Raw genomic sequence first — 22,629 nt, forward strand, 5'->3', positions numbered from 1 at the left:
GGGGCATTTTGTATCACTGTGCCCAGTTCAGAAAGAGTTCCATTTTGCTGTAATCCCAGCGACTTGGGAGGCTGAAGCAGGAGGGCCACAAGTTTGAGGCCAGCCTGGGCGAATTGGTGAGACCCTGTCTCAAAATGAGAAATAAAAAGGTCTGGGGATGTAGTTCAGTGGTAAAGCATCCCTGGGTTTGATTCTTAGTACCCCCCATTCCATTTTAATATCTGATCACAAATTAACAGGAGTTGGGAGTATAGCTCAGTGATAGAACACTTGACTCAGTATGCACAAGGTCTAGCACTGAAATAATAAACAGAAAATTTCAATGTGGAAATGCCACATTGGGAGAAATATGAAGAAGGTATAGCAATGGTGAGTGTGAAAAATAATGTGCTATGATACAGTGCAAACAATCCTATATTTTGGAGTCAGATGATATAGAATCTGGGCCCTGACATTTATTTACTCAGTTCTTTTTAAAAATTTGTGACAAAATTTACATAAAAAGAATTATTTAAACCATTTTAAAAGTGTATTCAGCAGCATGAAGAACATTCATATTGCTGTGCAACTATCACTTCCATTCAACTTCAGAACTTTCCATCATTCCAAACTGAAATTCTGCACGTATTAAACAATAAGTCTCCACTATGTGCTCTGTCCAGCCCTGGCAAACATAATTCTCTTTCTGTGAATTTTTGACTACTCTATTAATGGAAGTAAATTATAATGTTCTATAACATAGTAGGACAACTATGGTTGACAACAACTAATCGAATATTTCAAAATAGCTAGTAGAGAGCATTTTCAATATTCCCACCAAAAAAGTGATGTTTTAGGTGACAGAAATGCCAATCACCCTGATCTAATCATCACATATATTGTATACATGTACTGAAAGATCACACTGTAGGCCATATATATGTACGATTACTATGCATCTATTAAAAATAAAAATATATTTGAAAGAATAATTTGACTAAATACAGAGTAGAAAGTGGAATTCTATACCATGGTTTTTTGTGTCTGCCGACATTTATTTTTATATCTGAACATAAAAGCTAAATAATATCTACCTTGTGAGGACATGTGTTAGAGAATCACTTAGCATAGTTCTCTACATAGCATTTACCTTCAAAAATGTTTGCTTCATTTAACTGATTATTTACTAGGGGTGAAAAGGACGCTGATCAAGGACAAGGAAAAGTGCGTGCCTGCACTGCGTACCCTCTAGAGGGTAGGCAAGAGCTTTGGGCTGACCCAAGTAGAGGTCTCGCGAGACTGTCAGAAGCGTGGCGAGAGGCGTGGGAGGAAGGCTCTGCTCTCGCGAGAACTCTGCCTTTGAACCAAGGTCTGTATCCGCTGGTGTCAGTCCATCCAGGGTCCCCTCGGTTCCTCTTGAGAAGCTCTTCGAACTGGTAAGAACTGGAATGACTGGCGGGACGCGCATGCCTCCTACAGTTCTCACTCCGCTAGCCAAGCGGAAGCTGGTGGTAGCTGGCGTTCTGGCCCTGCGTCTACCCTTCCTGGTCCTTCCTGGTCGGCCTTTCTTTCCACACGCCGGTCTCGGGCCTTTCTCCTCCCTCCTGGACACCGGGTCACGAACCGCCTCCTTCTGCCTGCCCGCGAGCTAAGCTTGACCTCCTGCCCCAGACCTTAGACGCGCCGGGCCTACCTCCTTCTCTCTGCCGGTGGGCTGGGCCTGATCTCTTCTATCAGACTCGCCATACGTCGGGTACCGGGGCCACCTCGTCCTGCTTGCTCGCGGGCTCCCAAATCCTTGATATGCCAAGTCGAGCCACCCCCTCCTCCCTACCCGCGGGCTGGGCCTGACCTTTCCCGGGGCCTCCACACGCCGGCAGGGCCTCCCACCTCCTACTTGCCCTCTGGTTGGTTCTGTTCCCTCCCAAACTCTACTCATCCGGCCCGAAGGCCTCCACTTCTTTGTGAGGCCTGGGTCTGTCTTTTCCCTTCTCATCCACACGTGGACTCTGGGGTCACCACCCGCAAGGAAATTTGTTCTCCCCTCCCTTTGCCTACGCATACTTCAGGCCCCAGGAGTCCACCATCTCTTCCTTCTTGTTCGCTTTTCCCGAGTTTCTAGTGTGACTGTTTTCTATGCCAGAGCATATCCATTCCTAAGGGATTGTCAGGTGGAAACGCAAAAAACAACCTTTTGGGGTCTCTCTATGTGCAGAACACCGTGTTACTTAAGGTCACAGTTCTCGCAACAATCTGGAAAAGTAGCCTGATTATCTCCCTTTTACAGATAAGAAGTTGCTCATTCATGATTCATAATACTGGCAATCATTTATTCAGGGCTTTTATGGGAAGGTTTTGAGGATATAGCAATGGGGAGGAGAAAGGACACACTTCTCACTCCAATAGAACTTAATTCTTGTGGAAACAACAATAATGTAGTCTTTTTTTTTTTTTCTTTTAAGAAACATAGTATTTTTCTTTTTTATTTGTATGTTTTTAGTTGTAGGTGGACACAATGCCTTTATTTTTATGTGGTGCTGAGGATGGAACTTGGGGCCTCACATGTGCAAGGTGAGCGCTCTACCACTGAGCCACAACCCCAACCCAACAATAATATAGTCTTAAGTGTCATCGAATGTAATGGGAACATGTGATCAAGAATACAGAAGTAAGTGTCCAACCCCAAGGGCAGAGCATTCTTTACCAGGCCATTTATGTTATTGTTTTCTAGTTAGATAAGGTTCATCATCATAACTACTTTCAGATGTACTTAATTTTCTACCACCCACTTGGTAATTAGGAATATATAGGACTCTTTGAGTGAGGATGGGGCAAGTTCATAGTTGGCTCACTTCTGCAGTGGGATCCTAGTGTGACATTTCTGAACTTTAAAAGTATATCAGAACCTTGAAAGAAAACTTAACCCTGTTGTTTCAGTGGAGGGAGATTCATTTACTGTCTGTGGTCAGAGTTACTTGATTTGCTGTTTGCTTTTTTTTTTTTTTTTTTTTTTCCTTGGGGGGGTGGGATACTAGGGATCAGATCCAGGGTTGCTTTACCACTGAGCTTCCCCTGTCCTTTTTTATTTTTTGTTTTGAGACAGGATCTTACTAAGTTGCTGAGGCTGGCCTCAAACTTCCTATCATCCTTCTCTCAGCGATTGCTGGGATTGCAGGCAGGTACCATTAGACCTCCCAAAATTTGCTCTTCTAAGGATTTGCTCACTTGTATAATTGTTCAGATAAATAAACAAGATAATGTGTAAAGTCTAGCACAGTAACATTCCTCACAGTTTTTCTCTTTTCCCTTCTTCCATAGAGCCTTTGTCCTTGAGTCTGTAGAGGAAATCCTAACTGTTTAAAGTTTTATGATAGTGTATGTCCCAACAATCTCTATAATTACATTATTCCCTTTGGGCAAAGAATTATTTCAAAAATAGAAAAGCACATTGAATTATGTAAGGAAAGGAAGACGTGTTTCTTAGGGAGGATATATCTTAAAATTACACAGGACTATTCTTACCCCCATTTTATTATATCAGCACAGTTGTGTGAGAATCTCTAGAACCTCTGTTGGGGTTTCATAAAATTCTGTAAGATATTTCTGATACATAGCCCTCCCTCCATTTGAGATCCTCTTGGTTATTGTTTTCTAATACTTTCCTACATAGTGTTAACATACTGGAAGGCATTTGGAGCCAGTTGCTGCTACAACTGATTGACTTTTGATCCTCGGTTACATATTTCAAAGAATTAGTATTTTCTGCTTATTGGTGAGTCCCTGAGACAAATTCTTCTTTAAATTCATTGTACCCTTAGGGAATATGCACTACAGGGTAATTTGACCCTTAGATACTTGTTGAATGAATACACAAAACCTTAATACTAAATGATCCCTTTAAAATACCTGGTGTGGCTGAGTGTGTTAGATTCAGACCTGGGATTAAATCTTGGCTCCTCTATTTGGAAGGTTGTGACTGTAGGTAATAAATATTTATTTATATTTAACCTTGTCATTTTCATCTTTTTTTTTTTTTTAATGGTGATGGTAATACTTAAAGTGTTGTGAGAACTAAATGACATGAAAGTGTAAAAAGTGGAAAAGGCTTTTCACAAAATAGGCTAGAGATAAATACGGACTCATTCATGCAACAAATAGTTATAGAACACCAGTTGTACAACAGTAAACAAAAAGACCAAGTTCCTGGTTCTGTGGAATTTACCATCTAGTGTTTTCCAAAGGAGGGTCAGAAAATAAATGGTTTCTATGTGTCAGATTGTGGTAAGTACGGTGGAGAATAATAAAACATATGAAGAGGTTGTGGATAGAAGATATTTTAAAGTATAGGATGGTGAGGAATGGCCTGAGAAGATGATCCTTGAGCAGACCCCTGAAGCTTGAGGATGTCAGTGGCCCTGGGGCATAAGTATTCTTGTTCTGGAGGAGCAGCAAGAAGAAGAAGAGGGGAGGAGTGGGCAGTAGTCATGACGATTCTGCAGGAATCCAGAGAGATTATGGGGGCATATTAAACTGATGAACTAAGTACATAATAAAATGCCTTCATTATCATGTTGTGTTCTCTGACTAAAAGTAATAAAAATAGTTAATGCCCATGTAGCTTCTACTATTCTAAATACTTTACCTGTGTTAGTCATTAATGCTTTCCACAAAAATATACTCAACCTCAAAGAACAAAGGCTTGTCACTATTCAGTATGTACCTGAAATGTATTACTGGTACAGATGAGTATTTACCAAGGCATTAATGACAATAGCAGTAAATTTAGGGCCCCATCCACATACTGGTTAGCTTGCAAAAGGTAGGCGTTATCTGACTATAAGTGCCTAAAAAGGAACCAACTAATATATATACATTGGGTTCAGTTCAATTTCATGAGAGAACTATAGAAGTCCACAGCATTTTTATTACTTTTCCTGTGACTTTTTAGCCCTTCTAAAATTTTTGTCCCAAGGTTTCCATTTTGGCTTTGTTTTCATTATTGGTAAATATGTTGCTTCAGCAGAGAATGCAAATGTACAATGTGGAGGCCTAGCCTCTAAGGGGGCCACATTGACCACTTTTGCTTTGGTAAGTAGCATCAATAGTACTGTATCTCTATATTGTCAATTAGAGGAGCTGCCATATAACTCTTCTCAGCTTGTCTTCTTTGATTGTTAAATCATAATATTATAGTAGTCATTTATAAGCTTACAATCCTATAATACCTCAAATCCCAAATATGTCATACATATTCCCTGAATTAGATAGATTGCCTGGCAAGTGAACAAAGTAATTATTTTGAGGGTATTCCTTTTACTTAACTTCTGGCATGAATGACTCATTGTATGCTTTTAGTCATTCTTATCCCAAGTTGTCATCCCTGATTTTGCTTGACTCAATTACGCGGTTGAATCAAGCTGTTCCTTTGGGGTCAAGGAGTGTGTTTGGGGGCACTGTTGAGCCTTAAGATTCCTTTTACCTAGAATTACATTAAGAGCTCTCTAAACGTGACAATTTAGTGAGGGAATGAAAAACTGACAAAATCAAATAAAAGGTTTTTGCTTGTTTGTCAGTGTAATCATAGGTAAGAAGCTAAGTCTTAACACTGGCCAATTACAGCTTTCAAAAGAACATAATAACAGCTATGTTTTCAGTCTTATTTTGACATTATTACTAGTCCCCCAACCTTTAGAAGAGGGAAAATATCTTATCACTTGTTTGCTTCTGTGGAGAAAACCACAAGATATTTACCATATAAAACCAGAGATAAAATGGTATTATTTTTGTGATGATAGTATGTAACATGTTTTCTTATCCTTGACTGTTTTAGGTAAAGGAGTTTCAAACTGAACATAGGACACCATCCCTATTCTAAAAGCTGACCAAACTTTTGTTAATGTCAGGAGGAATTTCTGTGGTACTGCAAAGTCTGAGGGGGTAAAAAAAATTCAAATTGGCTGTAAATACAGTAAATGTTTCCCTTTAATTTACAAACTTGTTGCCTTTTGTGAATCTGTGGAGTTGAACTTGAGTCTGGTGGTCTGAAAGACTCTTAGCAACTATTGTGGGATTATGGTTTCAGTGTCAATTTACCAATTGTGTTTGAAAAAAGCAAATAATATTTGTGCCCAAAACATTTTTCCTTTTCTGAAAAAATTCTTAAATTAATAATATAGGCCTCAGTGGGAGAGATTGTTTGAAGCAGAAGTATACTATACTTTAAAAAAAATATATATTTTTAGTTGTAGATGGACACAATACCTTTATTTATTTATTTTTATGGTGCTGAGGCTTGAACCCAGTGCCACATACATGCTAGGCAAGCGCTCTACCACTGAGCTACAACCCCAGCCCTATACTATACTTTATTGTGCCTGATCTGAACTTGAGCATTCATTTATCATTTACTCGTCCATTCGTGAATCAAAAATGTATTAAGTTTCTGTTGAGTTCAGGGCTAATGATTGTACACCATTCTCTTTAGGTCGACTTAGTAGTAGACCTAAATGTGAAGGGGGTTGGTAATACTAAGGTACCAATACCAGGCTGTCTGTTTACCATTAAGGGTATACAAAGATATAAGATATGGTCTCAGGCCATTCCTCAGGGTAGAAATGCCATTTTCCCTACATCTGGTACTTGGTCAATGTTTTCTGAATGAGAATCATCCATGAGACTTTGAGGCAATACTGGACTAAGGCTGTGTGTGTGTGTGTGTGTGTGTGTGTGTAAGTGTAGAAGAGAGAGACACACACAACAGACACGGACACACTTGTCAGAGGTGAGGGGAGGGGATGTCTGAGGGCTTGAAACAAAAGCCCAGGGCTGAACCTCAGCTGGGCAAACAGTGTTAATCTAAAGCTTCTGATTGTCCCACGTTTGGTGTTTCTCTGGCGTGATTTGCAGCAGGACCCTTAAAGACGTCTTGGCGATTTGGAGCTCCGAGTAGGTGGAGCAGGCGAGGAGACGGGGCTGGGGAAGAGCACCTTTGGGTACCTGAGACAGGAGAATGGGAAACTCGCTGTGAGCTCTGGCAGCGCCCAGGGCGCGGCCTAGTGGGCGGAGCCTTCTGCCCCTCCGGCTTGCGTGCTCCCGTTAGTCCGCTGGGGGCGCGGCGTGACGTGCGCGGGGCGGGTCACGGCAGGGTCTCGGGCACCTGGTACACGCAGGCTAGGGATAAAACCGCTTCTTGCCCACGAGGTAGCGGGCCCGGCCAGGAACTGCCTTTCGAGGTACGTTGCCAGCCCATGGGCGCAGCGGACCCTCGGTACGTCCTCGCGGGCTGGAGCCAGCCCTGTGCCGGCGGCGCGCGTACAAGCTTGTGACGACTCCACGGCTGGGAGACCGCAGGACGAGCTCCTGGGCCGCTGCTCTTGGAAAAGGCACCGGGAAGCCTAGAAAGCCGCATGAGTCACTGTTGCTCTCCAGCTAGAAACACCTCGCTTAATCCTGCTGTTTTCTAATTTTTGTGCTAGAAAATACTTAAATTTAATTCTACTATTAGATGGTAGAATTTTGCGGTCAGTTTTCAGTTACTGCTTCGGAAAGTTGATGTGCAAGGATTGATTGATTGCGGTTATTTTATACCTTTAGGTATATCGCAGAAAGTTCTGAAGTGTTTAAAAAAACGGTATCGTATGGTGAGCTTAGAAATGCCTTATTTAAAGTCTCTTGAAACATTAACGTTTATTTGTATGGTTTTAAAAAATGACGTAGAACCAGGTCTTGAACTTAAGCAGCAACTATATAAAGAATTTTAAGTGGGTTGGGAATAGGGTAAGATGTGTGTTATCTTTGAATTAATGAGTTATGATTCAAAACAACTTTTTTTTTAATCTGGCAGAACACGTCAAACCAAAAAATATCCCAGGGTAAAATTGCAGAATATTAATTTTTTAAAAAATCTATAGTTGTTCTAAAAGTTTGTACAGTTTAATGTATGTTGTCACATCAAAGATAACCAAATTGGCGGTACTTAATTCGAATCTAGTAATCCATAGAACATATAGGTGTCCTGTGGATTGATTCTTGCAGACTTGACCTTTTCAGTGATTCAGATGCCAGGAAAAATAAGTAAAAAGTGGAAGTGTTTTTTGGGACTGGAGGGAGGCTGTCAGGTGGCAAAGGGGGCAAAGAATGTCAGAGCTGGAGGGTGAGGTTAGAGATAAAACTAGTCTAAACTTTCATTCATGCATATAAATGAAGCCTCAAACAACTGTGATAACCTGTAGATATCAATCTGAAAGCTGGTCTTCTTCCTACTTGGTACTAGCAGTTGAAAATGTTTTGATTATTCTGAGCTTATTATGACATTTGTGGTATATTTTTTTTGTAGTGTTGTTATCTTGGGCAGGTGGTTCTGAGAAACTGGTTCTAATTCATTGAGGACTATTATGGAAGTTATTGGAATATTAATTTCGTTTTTTTGGTTTTGGTACTGGGGATTGAACCCAGGGGATGCTTTACCACCAAGTCACATCCCCAGCCTTTTTTATTTTACTTTGAGACAGGATCTCTCGAAATTGTTGAGGGCTTCACCAAATTGCTGAGGCTGACTTTGAAACTGTGATCATCCTACCTTCAGCCTCTGCTGGGATTACAGGCATGCACCATCTTGCTGGACTGGAATATTAATTTTAAACTCTAATGCTGGCAAATAAAAATAATTTATGGGTGAAAATACTGTAAAGGAAGAAAGAGCCCACCTGAGAGAGAAATCCCAGGGCTAGACCTTGGGAACTTTAGTTCTAAATCCAAATCTTACCTCATATGATTGTGGCCCTTTGGAAAGGTCATTTAAACTATGTGGGCCTTCAATATCATCTATGAAATGTGGATAGTGTACTAAAGAAATAGCTACAATTTTTCAATTTTATAATAATAATAGTAATTATTATTATTAGTGGTAGTAGTGCTGATGATTGAACCCAAGGCCTTGAGTGTGCTCTGCATGTACTGAGTTACATCCCAGTAAATTTTTTCCTCTTTAAATTGTGGTTTGTGTGGGACATGATGGTTATAGCCTTTTGGAAATTTTGTGGTTAAACCATATGATAATGACTTATTTTCATTTATGGTTAGTTGTTCAATTCTGATTTCAAGATCTGGGACTTCATAACTAGATTTTTGCAAAACATTGTCTAAATACGGCTGGTATTGTTGGTAGAACTCCCCTTTAAGGAAACTCCAGTTTCTGTTATTTGTTTGAAGACTGTCTTTCTCTTCTCCTTTGTTTTTTTCCCCTACTCTAAAACAGGATAGGGATCCTTGAAACAGGGAAGTTTTAGAAAGCACTTAACTTTGACTCAAAAAATAAACATATCAGGCAATCCTTATTTGAGTGCCAGTATAGTAGTTTGGATTTTGAAGGTGAAGATAAAAGACATTGAATTTTAGAATTAGAGCTAATTTGGTCCAGTCTTTGTACAGGTAAGAAAAAAAGGCAGAAGCATGCATACTTGGTGTATATTAGAGGGTTTAGACTGTGGTGTTTTTGCCATGAAAACAGTTTTGCCTTTTCCTGTATTGTAGGGTGAAAGACCAGATGATGAGCTGTTTTATTAAACAAGCACCATGTTGTTTCACTTGTGAGTCTGTATTGTTATCTTCACTTATGAATTGGGAACTTAAGTTCAAAAAGGGCAAGGTACTGATAAATGGCTAAAAGAATTTTAAGTCAGGCCTCCTCATGTGAAAGCCTTTCCAATTTCAATGCCGCCCTCTATACTCTACAGATAGAGATCCTAAGGTCCTTCTCACTCAGTTAAACTTAAAAACAAACCTAAAAACAGCTGCATTGTTAAAGAAGTAACATGAGTTCCTGGACCTGGTGGCATATGCCAGTAATTCCAGCAAGTTGGATGGTTGAGGCAGGAGGATTACAAATTTGAGGCCAGCCTAGATAACTTGGCAAGACCTGTCAAAAAATTTTACAAAAAGAGGGATGGGAGTGAAGCTCAGGGCAGAGCAGATTTAATGCCCAGTGTGGTGTTCTCATTCTACCTCCCCCAAAAAAACCAAAAACCAAAAAACAAAAACCCAGGACTTGCTGGGTTTGGCTAAGTGCTCAGAGACAATGTCTCACTTTAACCTTACAACAGCCTTCTATGTGTAGCTACTGTTAGAAAAATTATAGATCATTACATTGGACTAAGCTCCTGCACTACCCCAACAACCAGACTGAAAAATCAAAGTGAATTATTGTTGAAAATGATGAATGTGATCTGCTTAACTCATGTAAGTCTCTATTCATTAAAGCTGGGTGAGGCAACAACTCGTGATTTGAGCTCACCCATGGGGTGGGGTTCTTCATCTTAGATCTGAAGGTTTCTTTTGCATCACAGTACAAGAGGGCAGGCCTTTGTATAGCTCCTTTCTTGGGTTCAGGATTATGGAAGCTGACTGCCCTTTGCCTCACAGGAAGGAGGGACAGCCATGGTCAGAAAAGGGGCAAACATACTGCGATTGGCCGTAAAGACATGAAACAGGTTTTTGTAGTGACTGACAATGAGCTCTAAAGACCCTTATTCTAATGGATGACTATTTTGGAGGATAACATTCATTTTAATTTGAAAAATAAGTGTTACTGCGTGTGGAAAAATCAGTTTTGTAACTTTATTTTTTTACTTTTTTTATTTAGTTTTTGGTACCAGGAATTGAAGCAGAGGTGCTCAATCACCGAGCCATGTCCCCAGCCCTTTTTACTTTTTATTTGAGACAGGTTCTTGCGAAGTTGCTGATGCTCTTTGTTGAACTTGTTGTGATCCTCCTGCCTCAGCCTCTTGAGCTGCTGGGCTTACAGGCATGTGCCACCACGCCTGGCTAGTTTTGGAACTTTAATCTCATTGTACTTTCTGTTCATAGATAAGGGGAAAATCCACTGTGTGTACTTTTCCATGTGTTTTTGTTGTGCAGTTCCATAGTGCTTGTGACTTTATCAAGAAGACTTGCTTTGGGGATCTAGAGATAACAGACTGCGCTGTTTGTATTTGTGTTTGCCTTCCATCTGTTTGAGAATAAGGTTTTTGATAATGCAAAGCAACCTTTTAACTTAATCTTATTTACACTCTGCAGGCATTGTGGCTTTCCACACCAGTAGTGAGGATCTAAGAATGGGAAATTTGATGCAGCAGAAGATAGTTATTACATTTGAAAGACGGCTAAGCATGCCTTAGGGCAGTATGAATCACCTTGCAGTGTTTACCTGTATTGTCAGGATTTTTCAAAAGTCCCCATAGTGTGTATTAAATGCACACTAATGCCTATACTTCAAATAGGCCACTCACACTGTGAAAACAGGCTGCAAAGTAGCTACAGCTGGTGTTTCAAAGTTAGAATTTTCACAGAGGCTTCTGACAAATCCAAATGAGATAGTCTTTCCTTTTATAGATCATTATGGGGAAACAGACTGAGGTAATAGAGTTAGCAAGGGGAAGTTAGAAATCTTCCTGAACTTTGAGTTTTTTGTAGGAACTTTGAAGTTCCAGGATCTGAATTTTTGCTGAGATAGTGGAAAGAAAGTCTGTTGGGCTGTGTCTTCCCATCAGTTAGTTAGTTTGTTTATTTTTTATTTTTATTTTTTCTTTTTAGATATACATGACAGTAGAATGTATTTTGACATGCATACATCTAGTATAACTTCCCATTCTTGGGGATGTGAAATTCTACGGCCGGCCGTGTATTCATATATGAACATAGGAAAGTTATGTTCTATTCATTCTACTCCATCAGTTTATTTCTGAGTTTGGGACTTACTTGCTTTTGCCCCTACCCATCTTTCAGTTAAGTACCTGGGCTGAAACCTAGTCTTGAAGATGCAGTTAAGACTAGTCTAAATTCCCTTTGTCTAAAATGGGCAGCCAGCCATTTGGAGGACTTCACTTGGCAGTCTGCTGTTCAACTTAAAGCTGTCTTCTCTAGGGTCATTCATTGCCTGCAGACTGTTAAGGAGTTCTTTCATGTATTGACTAAAATGTCTCCTATTTACCGCATCACACACCCCTACCCTGGACTATTGCACAAGTCTAATTCTTCTGTTCGACAGGTTTCCAAATATTTGAGAGCAGTCATCATGCCCTCCCAGAGATGTCTCTTATCTAGGCCAAACAGCCTTCCTTCCTGGAGAAGTTTTTCAGTTTTGAGGCCTCTTTGCCTTTTCTCAATGCCTTTCTAAAGTGTGTTACCCAGAAATAAGTTTCAAATTTAGTTTAATAATCATGAATTATATTAGTCCTGTGACAAATACTATACTTTTGGTAAACAGTCAAATAGCTTGTAAGTTAATTTTCCCTCAGACCTAACACACTACTAACTTATGAAGCTTGCTTACAATGAAAGACCTCTATGCTTTAGGGTAATAAAATATCTTTGGATTGGAGATGTAGCTCAGTGATAGAGCTAATGCCTAGCATGAGTGAGGCCCTAGGTTCCATTCCCAGCATTGCAAATAAATTACCCCCCCCCACACACAAATTACTCTGCCTTTTCCACCCTATTCAAGTGCAAAAAATTTTTATCGTTTTGTTTTATAATATTTTAACAGCTATGTGGAGTGTTTTGGAATATGTTTCTGTCACAATCCCATGTTAGTGCTAATATACTTTCATTCAAATATGTAGGGAAAACACTTGAGTAATTAGGGAAAACAGTAATATACCTCTTAAAAACTTAAACTGGCCGTAGCATTATCCTTTGAATACTTTGTAAAAATATTATCTTGTTTAATTTAGTTGAACTTCTCTTTAGTCCATGATTATTTGTCTGCAAGGACATCAAAGAATCTTGCTAAAAATCTTTTCTGTCACCTGGGTACATAGCATCTGCTGCATTATATCCAAAAGAAAATAACTTTGGTATCACAGGGCTTAGTAAACCCACTCTGGGCCACAGTGATCACTTTTTACTTTTTCCAAGTTTTTAGAAACCATTTCTTAATTCTAGATCCATCTAGGATAAATATCAAATTGTTCCTCCAGTGACTTTTGTCAAGCTTCCCTTCATTACTTCACTGACTCTTTTCTGTTGGTCTCTTTGTATAATTGTGTGCTTTTCTTTCCACTTTTCTTTCTTATCTCCCCTGAGATTTTTAGAAAACCCTCTGTATGTAACTACACCAATTTCTGTGAGCACCTCTTTTGTATCTGAGTCATTTAAATTATTTTGTTTTTAGTCTCAATCAAAGAGGAACACATGCTTATGACTAAATGTGTGTCATAAATAGAAACTTTTTTTTTTTTTTTTTTCCCCTCCAGCAGTGCTGGGGCTTGAGCATGCTAGGGAAGCACTGTATCACTGAGCTACATCCCCAGCCCAGCAAGTTACTGTTCTTTAACTTTTTAAGAGACATATGTTCTGTTGATCAGGACTACTAGTGTTTTTTTCCCCCCCAGAAATATCTGTTCACATGTAAAGTGTAGCTAAGGTAGATTTATGGAATTTTCTAATGGGAACAGATGGGGGAGGGGAGGGGAAGAAACAGTATTTATTAAGAGTATCCTGTGTGCTGTGTCCTGTGTTTTGTGTTGGAAATAATCCAAGTAGTTAGTAATGGGAGCTGATTGAATGGTCATCATTTGAGCAATGATTGATTTTGGTTGTAATTATAGTGTTACTTGGATTTTTATTTTTTTCTTTCTTTTAAAGGAACAGTGAGCAGAATGAATACCTCCCAGGACCAGAGCAGCTGCTCCAGTAATAGAGAAGCCCTTTTGAGATGTAGTGATGCACGGAGGGACTTGGAGCTTGCTATTGGTGGAGTTCTTCGGGCTGAACAGCAAATTAAAGATAACTTGCGAGAGGTGTGATGTGTGCTTTTCTCTTCCCTTGGCTGGACTTGGCATAGGGCTGGCTAAAGCATAGTCAAGGACTTGCTTCTCAGTGCCAACAAACAAATTTCATGCCATGCCTGCGTGATCTGCCTGTCATATTGATGCCTTTGATTTTAAGGAGAAATAGGCAGGTGCCAGACTCTGAAAAACCCTGTATCACTCTGGAAAATATTCAACATCTATTTAAAAAAATTTTTAAAATTTTATTTGTTCTAATTAGTTGTATCAACATCTATTTTTGATTGCTTCTTTGTGTGGTCTCCATGCCAGGCATTGTCATCGTGATAAATAATGAAGGGAGTGGGCAGTAGTTTGCTTAGTTGCACCCTGTTGTGTTAAGGATGGCACTTCAGCATGCCCTTGTCTCATTTTATCTCGCTAGTGGCATGATTTTGGTGGCATAGTTCTGTAAATGACTTTGTCATTTTGAATATCAAAATGAAATCTGTTAGTTTCAATAATGAGTTGATGAGTGCCTAAATAGTACATGACTTTGAACTACAACTTTGTACACAGAAAAAAGATTGTCTTAAAATTTTTAAAGTTATTTAATGTGGATTCTCTTTTTTAGCTGTTTTGAGTTTTTCTCTTAGGATTTTGACATTTAACCCTCATGTGACTCACTGTTAATGCTCTCAGAAACATTTAGTTTACAATTTACCTACTACCCATCCTGATGGTCTTCTGGCTATTGTTATGTGGTGGAGCATGTCTTTACTAAATTAGCCTGCTGAAAATGGATTGCTCATTCTGTGAGTGGGGAAAGGCATAAAGGCCACCTATGATGTTGAGGACAGAGCAGCTGTTCCAGTAGTTTCTTTTACTGATAAACTTGTGATGCCATATGTTTTAAAATTATATGAACTGAGGAGGATCAGTATCTCCTGGTATGTCCTTATATTTTGTCCTGATTACTGTAGGACAAGCAAAGTAAACCTGATGTTCTTAGAGACAGGAGTATCAAAGGAATATTTTAGAGCTGAGGTGTACCTTATTGCTGAAATTTTTCTATCAAGTGCCCTTTTGTACTTACACCCTGAAATTATAAGCCAAATTTGAAGTATATGGGTGGTCTTTTTTTTTTTTTTTTTTTTTTTTTTTGAGGGGAGTGGATATTCCTTGGATGTCACTGGATAATTGAAAGGATTTGTAACCCATAAAAGTTAACCTCACTGTTTTGTGGGAAACATCATTTTTTGGGATTGTAACACTAATGAAACTAACACGTATCGTTTCCTAGGTGAAAGCTCAGATTCACAGTTGCATAAGCCGTCACCTGGAATGCCTTCGGAGCCGTGAGGTATGGTTATATGAACAGGTAGATCTCATCTATCAACTTAAAGAGGAGACACTTCAGCAGCAGGCTCAGCAGCTCTACTGGGTAAGGTGGCTCCCTGGCTAGAATTGGTTTGATGATGGTTTCTTGTTTCCAGAGAATCTTTCTTGTAATTCAGTTTTAATATAAATCAGATAAAAGTTTAATCTCAAATTCTGCTTTTTAACTTGGATATACCTAGTACTTTTAGTATCATTGTGATTAGATGATTTCATTTTTCTTACAGTTACTGGGCCAGTTCAACTGTCTTATCCATCAACTGGAGTGTACCCAAAACAGAGATCTAGCCAATCAAGTCTCTGTGTGCCTGGAGAGGTAAATACCCTTGTTTGTTTTGACTTTTGGCTCTTTTGACATAGTAAAAGAAAGTCAATTTTGTAACTCCCAACTTATGTTGGTTTTAACTTTTGTCATCCATTCTCACAATAAGATCATCCTGTGTTATATTTTAATGTTACACTTGCTTATATGTGATTAAACCATACACAGTCTGTTGCGTTTATTAGAAGAGTGTGGCCATTTAAAATTACTCACAATTTGGCTTTTGTTTCAGAAGCAACTAGTAGAGATATTCCTTAAAAACAGCCAAATTTTGATTATTTTTTTCCTAGATTGGGCAGTTTGACCCTGAAGCCTGAAGATTCGACTGTTCTGCTCTTTGAAGCAGACACAACTTCACTGCGCCAAACCATCACCACCTTTGGATCCCTCAAGACCATTGTGAGTAATGTTGACCTCAGATCCTTCGTCAAGTGCTTCTCAAGTCTGCATCCTCACAGATGGTCTTTCTTAAAAAAAGTTATATATTTACTATGAATAATGACTTTCTTGAGGTGTTAACCTTCAAAAATAGAAAACATGAGTTCTGATAAAGTTGATAGAGCATTATTAGGCTGGTAGTTTGTAGAGTGTTGTTAACTCATTAATAGCCTTTGGAATTCACCTTGTATCTCTATTTGTTTTGCCATATTTTTTATAAAATTGATGGCCCAAATGGTCTTTCATAAAGACTGAACATAGTGTCATTTGGGTCTTGTTAAAAGTGGCAATTCTATTCTAGTGAAGATTTCTGATGAACCTTATGTAATAGACAACTCTTAGATTTGATAATTCCTTTATATGTCATTGAAATTAGTGTGAACAGTGAGTGTTCTAGTGAAAAGGCAATACTTTGCTTAATACTTTTGATTTAGAATTGTAATTTCACTTTTTTTAGTATGAAATCATAGCATAAATAACATTATTAAATTGTCTTCATTTTATAGCAAATTCCTGAGCACCTGATGGCTCATGCTAGTTCATCAAATATTGGGCCCTTCCTAGAGAAAAGAGGTTATATCCCAATGCCAGAGCAGGTAAAATGTCATTTTATTTCTGGTAATTGGACTACTAATATTTGCTTTTTGGGGTTTTGATTAAATAAGTTTTGGTCGTTTTTTTACCATTTATTTGTAAAAAAACACCAGTGATAGTTTATGCAGTTGAATGCTTGAAACATTAAATGTCAAGTAGAAATTTGAGTGTTATATTGGTATTGAATAAGAAAACAATTAAGATATTGGTTCTTTATTGGGGATCCTTTAATTCATAGAGATGATTTATTTCTAAAGGCAATGCGAATAAAAGATCCTAGACATTGAGTTGAGAACAACCCTACAGGTAGTAATATTTCTTGTTTGAAAATTGTAAAGATTGAATGGGAAGGCATGTGACTTTCTCAGGGCCAGTAGCAACCCAAGATTGGGTCTCATGTTTTGCTGGTATACTTTTATCGCATTTGACATTGCCTTGTTAGGCAGTAAAGATTTGTATGTGATTAGCAGAAGTCAACATCCAGCAGCACAACTGTACCTCTCAACGAATGGCTTCTTGGAAGCAAACCTACCAGTGGTCGTCATGCTCCTTACCTACCCAGTACCAACCTCCAGGACTGGCTGTCCCAAAAACAGACCTTAGAGAATAATCAGGTGTGTTGCTGCCTTCATTGTGAGGTAGATATGATATAGTGGTAGACTGAATTAGTTACTAACCAGTGATTGTCTTATAGTATGATTGTAATCTGTAAAAACATACACCCACCCACACACACACACACACACATACACTTTTGGGGGGGAACTGGGAATTGAATCCAGGGGCTCTCTACTCAGCCATTTTTATTTCTGATTTTGAGAGTAGGTCTTTCTAAGTTGCCCAGACTGGCCTTGGAATTTGTGATCTTCCCATCTCAGTTTTCTGAGTAGCTGGAATTACAGGTGTGTGCCACCATGCCTGGCTGGACACATGTTCTTAATTTTTAATTACAATAGTGACATCTCAACTATGGAGAGAAAGTTTAGAAAATATAGAATTAATAGAAATATTCAGCGGGGCCTGTAATATAGGGATTACATCTGTAATCCCTATGGTTTGGGAGGTTGAGGCGGGAGGATTGCAAGCTCAAGGCCAACCTTAGCAGCTTAGCAAGACCCTAAGCAACTTACAGAGAACCTGTCGCAAAATAAAAAATGGAAAGGGCTGGGGACATGGCTGTTTTTAGGTGCCCGTAGGTTCAATCTCTAGTACCAAAATACATACATAGGTGCACACACAGTTCCTACATGAAGAGATGTTATAATGTTTTTAGCTTGTATGCTTCGTTTTTCTGTGTATTTGTTTACTTTTCAAAATTCATTCTGTAAATCCTATTTTTGTATATGTATTTTTCCCCTTCAATATAATATTGAATATATTTGTCATTTAATTTCTTTCTTTTTTCTTGTTTTGGTACTGGGGATTTAACCTAGGAGTGCTCAACCACTGGGCAACATTTCCAGTCCTTTTTTTTTTATATTTTATTTAGAGGTAGGATCTCACTAAGTTGCTGGGAGGCTGGCTTTGAACTTACAATCCCACTGCCTCAGCCTCCCAAGCTGTTGGGATTATTGATGTGCACTTGGCTTGTCATTTGATTTCTTTTGTGGAATCTTTGAATAAATTCCTAGAAACTACATTCCTGTGTTTCAGTTAGTATACCCTTTAAGACTTTTGATACATATTGCCAATTTGGATTTCCAGGAAGTTGGTAACAGTTGATCTTCCCACTAGCAGAGTATTCAAGAGGACCTGCTTTCACTTCCTTTGCCTGTTTTTGTCTTCTCTATTCATAAAAGTATTACCACTAGCCTCTCTTTTTTTCAAACGTGCCACAAATTCTGTTTGCTTTTTATACTTATCAGCTTTATAAAACCACAGAAAATATTTTTATGTAGTAAAATGTTTTAGTAATCCAAACAGAAATTCCTTGTCTGTCATCTTTAAATTTAAATTTGGAAGCATTGGGCAAGACAGTATATATGCAGACAGAATCCCCAAAACATTCATAATTATTCAGGAAAACTAATGTTGTGTCCTTCTTGTGTAGACTTCTGCAAGAGCCTGCAATTTCTTCAGTAATGTCTGGGGCAACCTAAAGGGCTTAGAAAACTGGCTCCTCAAGAGTCAGCAACAAGTTGTTTCTGGAAAACCAAGTTACCAAAAATTTAACAGCCGTTCTACCACTAGTTCTTTCTCCATTGAAGTTGAAAAGGTTGAAGATCTAGAGCTCCCTGATCAAATTGAGATGGGGTTGTCTGATTGGCTGGTGACTCCCCAGAAACCCTACAAGTTGGAGAAGCCTGAGGATGGCAGCCATGAAGCCAATGAGAAGTTTAAGGTCTTATTCCAGGTGTTCCAGGAGCCCTACAGTGTGAATGATTGGCTTGCCAGGCCTGACTCCTGTACCAACTGTTGGGGCAACCAGCCCAAAGGTGTGGAGATTGAAAACCTGGGCAGTCTAAAGTGCCTGAATGACCACTTGGAGGCCAAGAAACCACTGTCCACCCCCAACCTGATTACTGAGGATTGGCTTGTTCAGAATCATCAGGACCCATATAAAGTAGAAGATGTATGCAAAGCCAATGAACCGTGCACGAGCTTTGCAGAATGTGTGTGTGAGGAGAATTGTGAGAAGGAAGCTTTGTGTAGATGGCTTCTGAAGAAAGAAGGAAAGGATAAAAATGGGATGCCTACAGAACCCAAACCTGAGCCTGAGAAACATAAAGAGTCCCTGAATATGTGGCTTTGTCCTTCCAGAAATGAGGTAACAGAACAAGCTAAGGCACCAAAAGCAATGGCTCCTTCTAAAATTGCTGATTCCTTTCAAGTCATAAGGAACAGTTCCTTGTCAGGGTGGCTTGTCAGACCCTCATGCAAAGAAGGAAGTTCCAAGCAAGTTCCTAATACTGAAAGAGCTGGCAAACAAAAGCTTAAAAGCCCCATTACTTCTTCCTGGTGTCCCTTTAACACTGCTGACTGGGTCTTGCCAGGAAAGAAAGTGGGAAACCTCAGCCAGCTATCCTCTGGAGAAGACAAGTGGCTACTTAGAAAGAAGGCCCAGGTAAGAAGACATCAAAATTGCCATTTGAGTTTTACTTTCTTATTTCTAAACCTTGCAAATAGGCCAGATCTTTAAATGTTAAATGCTAAATTTGACTGAGGTACTAATTTTGGTGCCATGCTAACAGAACTTAACGATTATTTAAACTGAATTATTTGTGCATTTCCCAGGCCAACCCCCATCCTGCAGTAGAGAAAACTTGGCCTGATTTAGGGTAGAAATAATAATTGTCATCTTTACTGTTGGTTATCAACACCATTTACATTATTTATATTTGGAAAGTGAGTTCAGTTGGTCTTGTGTCTACCAGATGACATGAAAAAGCAGACTTTTTCTTCTTGCAGGAAGTATTTCTTAACTCACCCCTTCAAGAGGAACATAAATTCCCCCCAGACCGTTATGGCCTCCCAGCAGTTTGCGATCTCTTTACCTGTATGCAGCTTAAAGTTGATAAAGAAAAGTGGTTATATCGAACTCCCCTACAGGTGGGTATATGCTATCAATGTGAATGTTATAGATTGTTTATAAAATGTTGTTTTATGAGTTCACACTTTTCCCACTGAACCATATCGTTGTTTATAAGGGTGGGAGGAGCTCTTAAAAATTTCATATATTGCACTTGAACTTGCTCTGTCACTAGGTGTAATTGAAAATGACCATTTGAGATGTAATTGTTGGGAATTTTTAAATCCCATGAATTCTAGTAGCTTATTGAGAAATGAGTTGGTTTTAAGGTGGGAAGAAATTTGCTTTTATTCACCAGTATCTTATCTGTGGACTTTTCTTTGCAGATGTGAAGGAATGGACTACTACAGTCAAGCAGCTTCTCTGCAAATTATCACACATCCATGAATTGGGTGATTGCAGCTTGCCAAATCATCGTGTTCCTGGGTCTGACCAGTTAGCTTAATTTCTTTCCTAATTTTGAATTGGTAAAGAAAAATCAATTATGAGTTTCTCTGTAAAAGAAAGAGGCTGTTTGTTGATGCTGAGGTTATGCATTTCCTTCTTACAGAAGTATTCACTTAATTTGCCCCCACACTACAAACACAGCATCTCGGTGAACAGATTGTCACCAGTTTCTATGGTTCCTTAGATTGGGTTGTTAACTACAAGTACATAAACACAGTAGTTTTAAAAGTGAATATTTCTGTACTTAAAGTGTGTTGATGTATTCTGAAGCTAGTAAACTTCCCTAATGTTTTGATTGCCCTTTAGATGCTTCTTTTGCTGTGGGTTTTCTATTAGTTGTCTGAAATGATTATTAATATATAGCATATTTCACATAATTAACCTTGCCAAGTGATTTATTTTCTAACCAAAATGTATTAGTAATCTTAACAATTTTTGACATTACCAAATGTTTTAGCCTAAATGTCAGTTCTACACCAGTTTTCATTTGAAATTCATCTGCTGCAAATTTTGCCTTTATTCCTGTGAATTTTAAAAGTACCCAGTAAGATAAGTTTGAAGATTCAATTATTATTTAAAGACCATTTTCAGGATAATGCAATCCTTTTTTCCAGTATTCTACAAACCCATATGCTTTTTGAGCCCCAGTGTTAACTAAGCAAAAAATAGTACTTGAACTATTAGCTATCCTAGGGATTATTGGTGCATCCTGTGTAATAGAAGCTGAGCTTGACACCTGGTGCTTTTGACTAGGGAAAAGTCAATGTCCTATCACTGTAAGCACAGCATTCCTGTACCTCCATAAGTATGATGCAGTGACATTTTAGTGCACAGGCCGTTTTCAACCCTTGTGCCTTGGGTGTTTATTGAAGCTTTATGAAAATATTAATATATTCTCAATATTGTTAGTCATGTCCATGCTTTAAAGTTTCTCTGTAGGAGGTGGGATTTATGTTCTTTTAAAAGTCTCTTGAGGTCTTAGCTGCATTCTAAAAACAATTATACCTCTTAACTGCCTATGCTATTGGAAATACTTTTGGGGAAATTCCATGGTCCCATAGTGACATTGCCATTCAGCTTCATGAGAATTCTTTAAACCATAGCTCAAAAAAGCCTCATTATTTCTTCCTACCAAAAATTATTATGAAGGTGGTAGGTAAAAACAAGAAGTCTTTCCAATATCTTAGGTTGTAGGTAGTTTCTTTTTGAGGTCTAACACACTATCTTACATGATCAAAATGTAATTTACATTAATCACTATACTAATGAGTATGTAAAACATTCTTTTGCAATGATGCATTTTATACCTCTCCCATTAAAAGCATAATAGCCACACCACAGTTGTACATGTGTATTTGAAAACTATGTTGCAAAACATGCTATTGTGTTATATGTGACAGTTTTTAGTTAGGTACAGCCAAGAAACAATTTGTTTACTGTCACTATAATTTATGAATCTTAAATTGGCAAAGAATGGATTATTCCATTTCCAGCCTTTTTTTGCAAATCTTCACATCTACTTTTTAAAACTGAAATTCAGTAACTAAGGTTCAGTGCTTTTCTGCTGGATTCCCTTTTACCAGATTCATACAAAAAGACCCTGGTTTTACTTTTTCCAGTCTTAGCCATGGGTTGATTAGTATTTACTCTGAATTTTCATTCTATAGATAACCTATCTACTGATGAAAAATCTTAAACTAGTTGTTAATCACACCAACAGCCCTTCATTGCAATACAAACACAAAAACACGTTGTTTTGACCTTGTTTGGGCAGAAGAAAATGCCAAGATTAACTGTGCCTTCATATCCAGATAGATGTTTTATTTATCTTATTTTTTATTTTTTTTGGTACTGGGCCAAACAAGGTCTTCCTCGGTTGCAGTCAAACTTATGATCCTTCTGCTTCATTCAACCTCCCAAGGATGCTGGGTTTAAATGTGCACCACTGTGCCTGGATTGGATAGATGTTTTAGAATGAAGACACCAACTATATTTATGTGGGAGTTAAGGACTTTGGTTGTTTTTTACCCTTTATTCAGAACACAGGGCAACATTACAGTTTGAGATCATGAAATGAACAAACTTGGTGATGAAGTATTAACAAGCATGAACTGAATTCTGAGAGTAAGTGGTTTTTTAGTTCTGGGGGTAGGAAAGAG

General features: G+C 38.6%; 1 protein-coding gene across 4 annotated transcripts; it reads left to right on the forward strand.

The window, feature by feature from the left end:
• Positions 1-1,275: 1,275 nt before the first annotated feature.
• On the forward strand, positions 1,276-21,805 carry NCOA4 (nuclear receptor coactivator 4). Of its 4 annotated transcripts, none has more exons than XM_079136467.1 (10): positions 1,276-1,415; positions 13,621-13,775; positions 15,046-15,186; positions 15,368-15,456; positions 15,753-15,861; positions 16,407-16,496; positions 16,962-17,108; positions 18,545-19,558; positions 19,903-20,043; positions 20,350-21,805. In XM_079136467.1, exons 2-10 carry the CDS (start codon positions 13,635-13,637, stop codon positions 20,353-20,355), a joined length of 1,878 nt encoding a protein of 625 aa, XP_078992593.1. In that variant the 5' UTR covers positions 1,276-1,415; positions 13,621-13,634; the 3' UTR covers positions 20,356-21,805. The 4 variants fall into 4 exon arrangements, with proteins under 4 accessions (XP_078992593.1, XP_078992592.1, XP_078992594.1 ...); XM_079136466.1 differs by lacking the exon at positions 1,276-1,415 and adding an exon at positions 7,084-7,211; XM_079136468.1 differs by lacking the exon at positions 1,276-1,415 and adding an exon at positions 7,225-7,246.
• The last annotated feature ends 824 nt before the right edge of the window (positions 21,806-22,629 follow it).

Source organism: Sciurus vulgaris (assembly GCF_902686455.1).
Source record: "Sciurus vulgaris genome assembly, chromosome: 4".
NCBI classification, from domain to species: domain Eukaryota; kingdom Metazoa; phylum Chordata; class Mammalia; order Rodentia; family Sciuridae; genus Sciurus; species Sciurus vulgaris.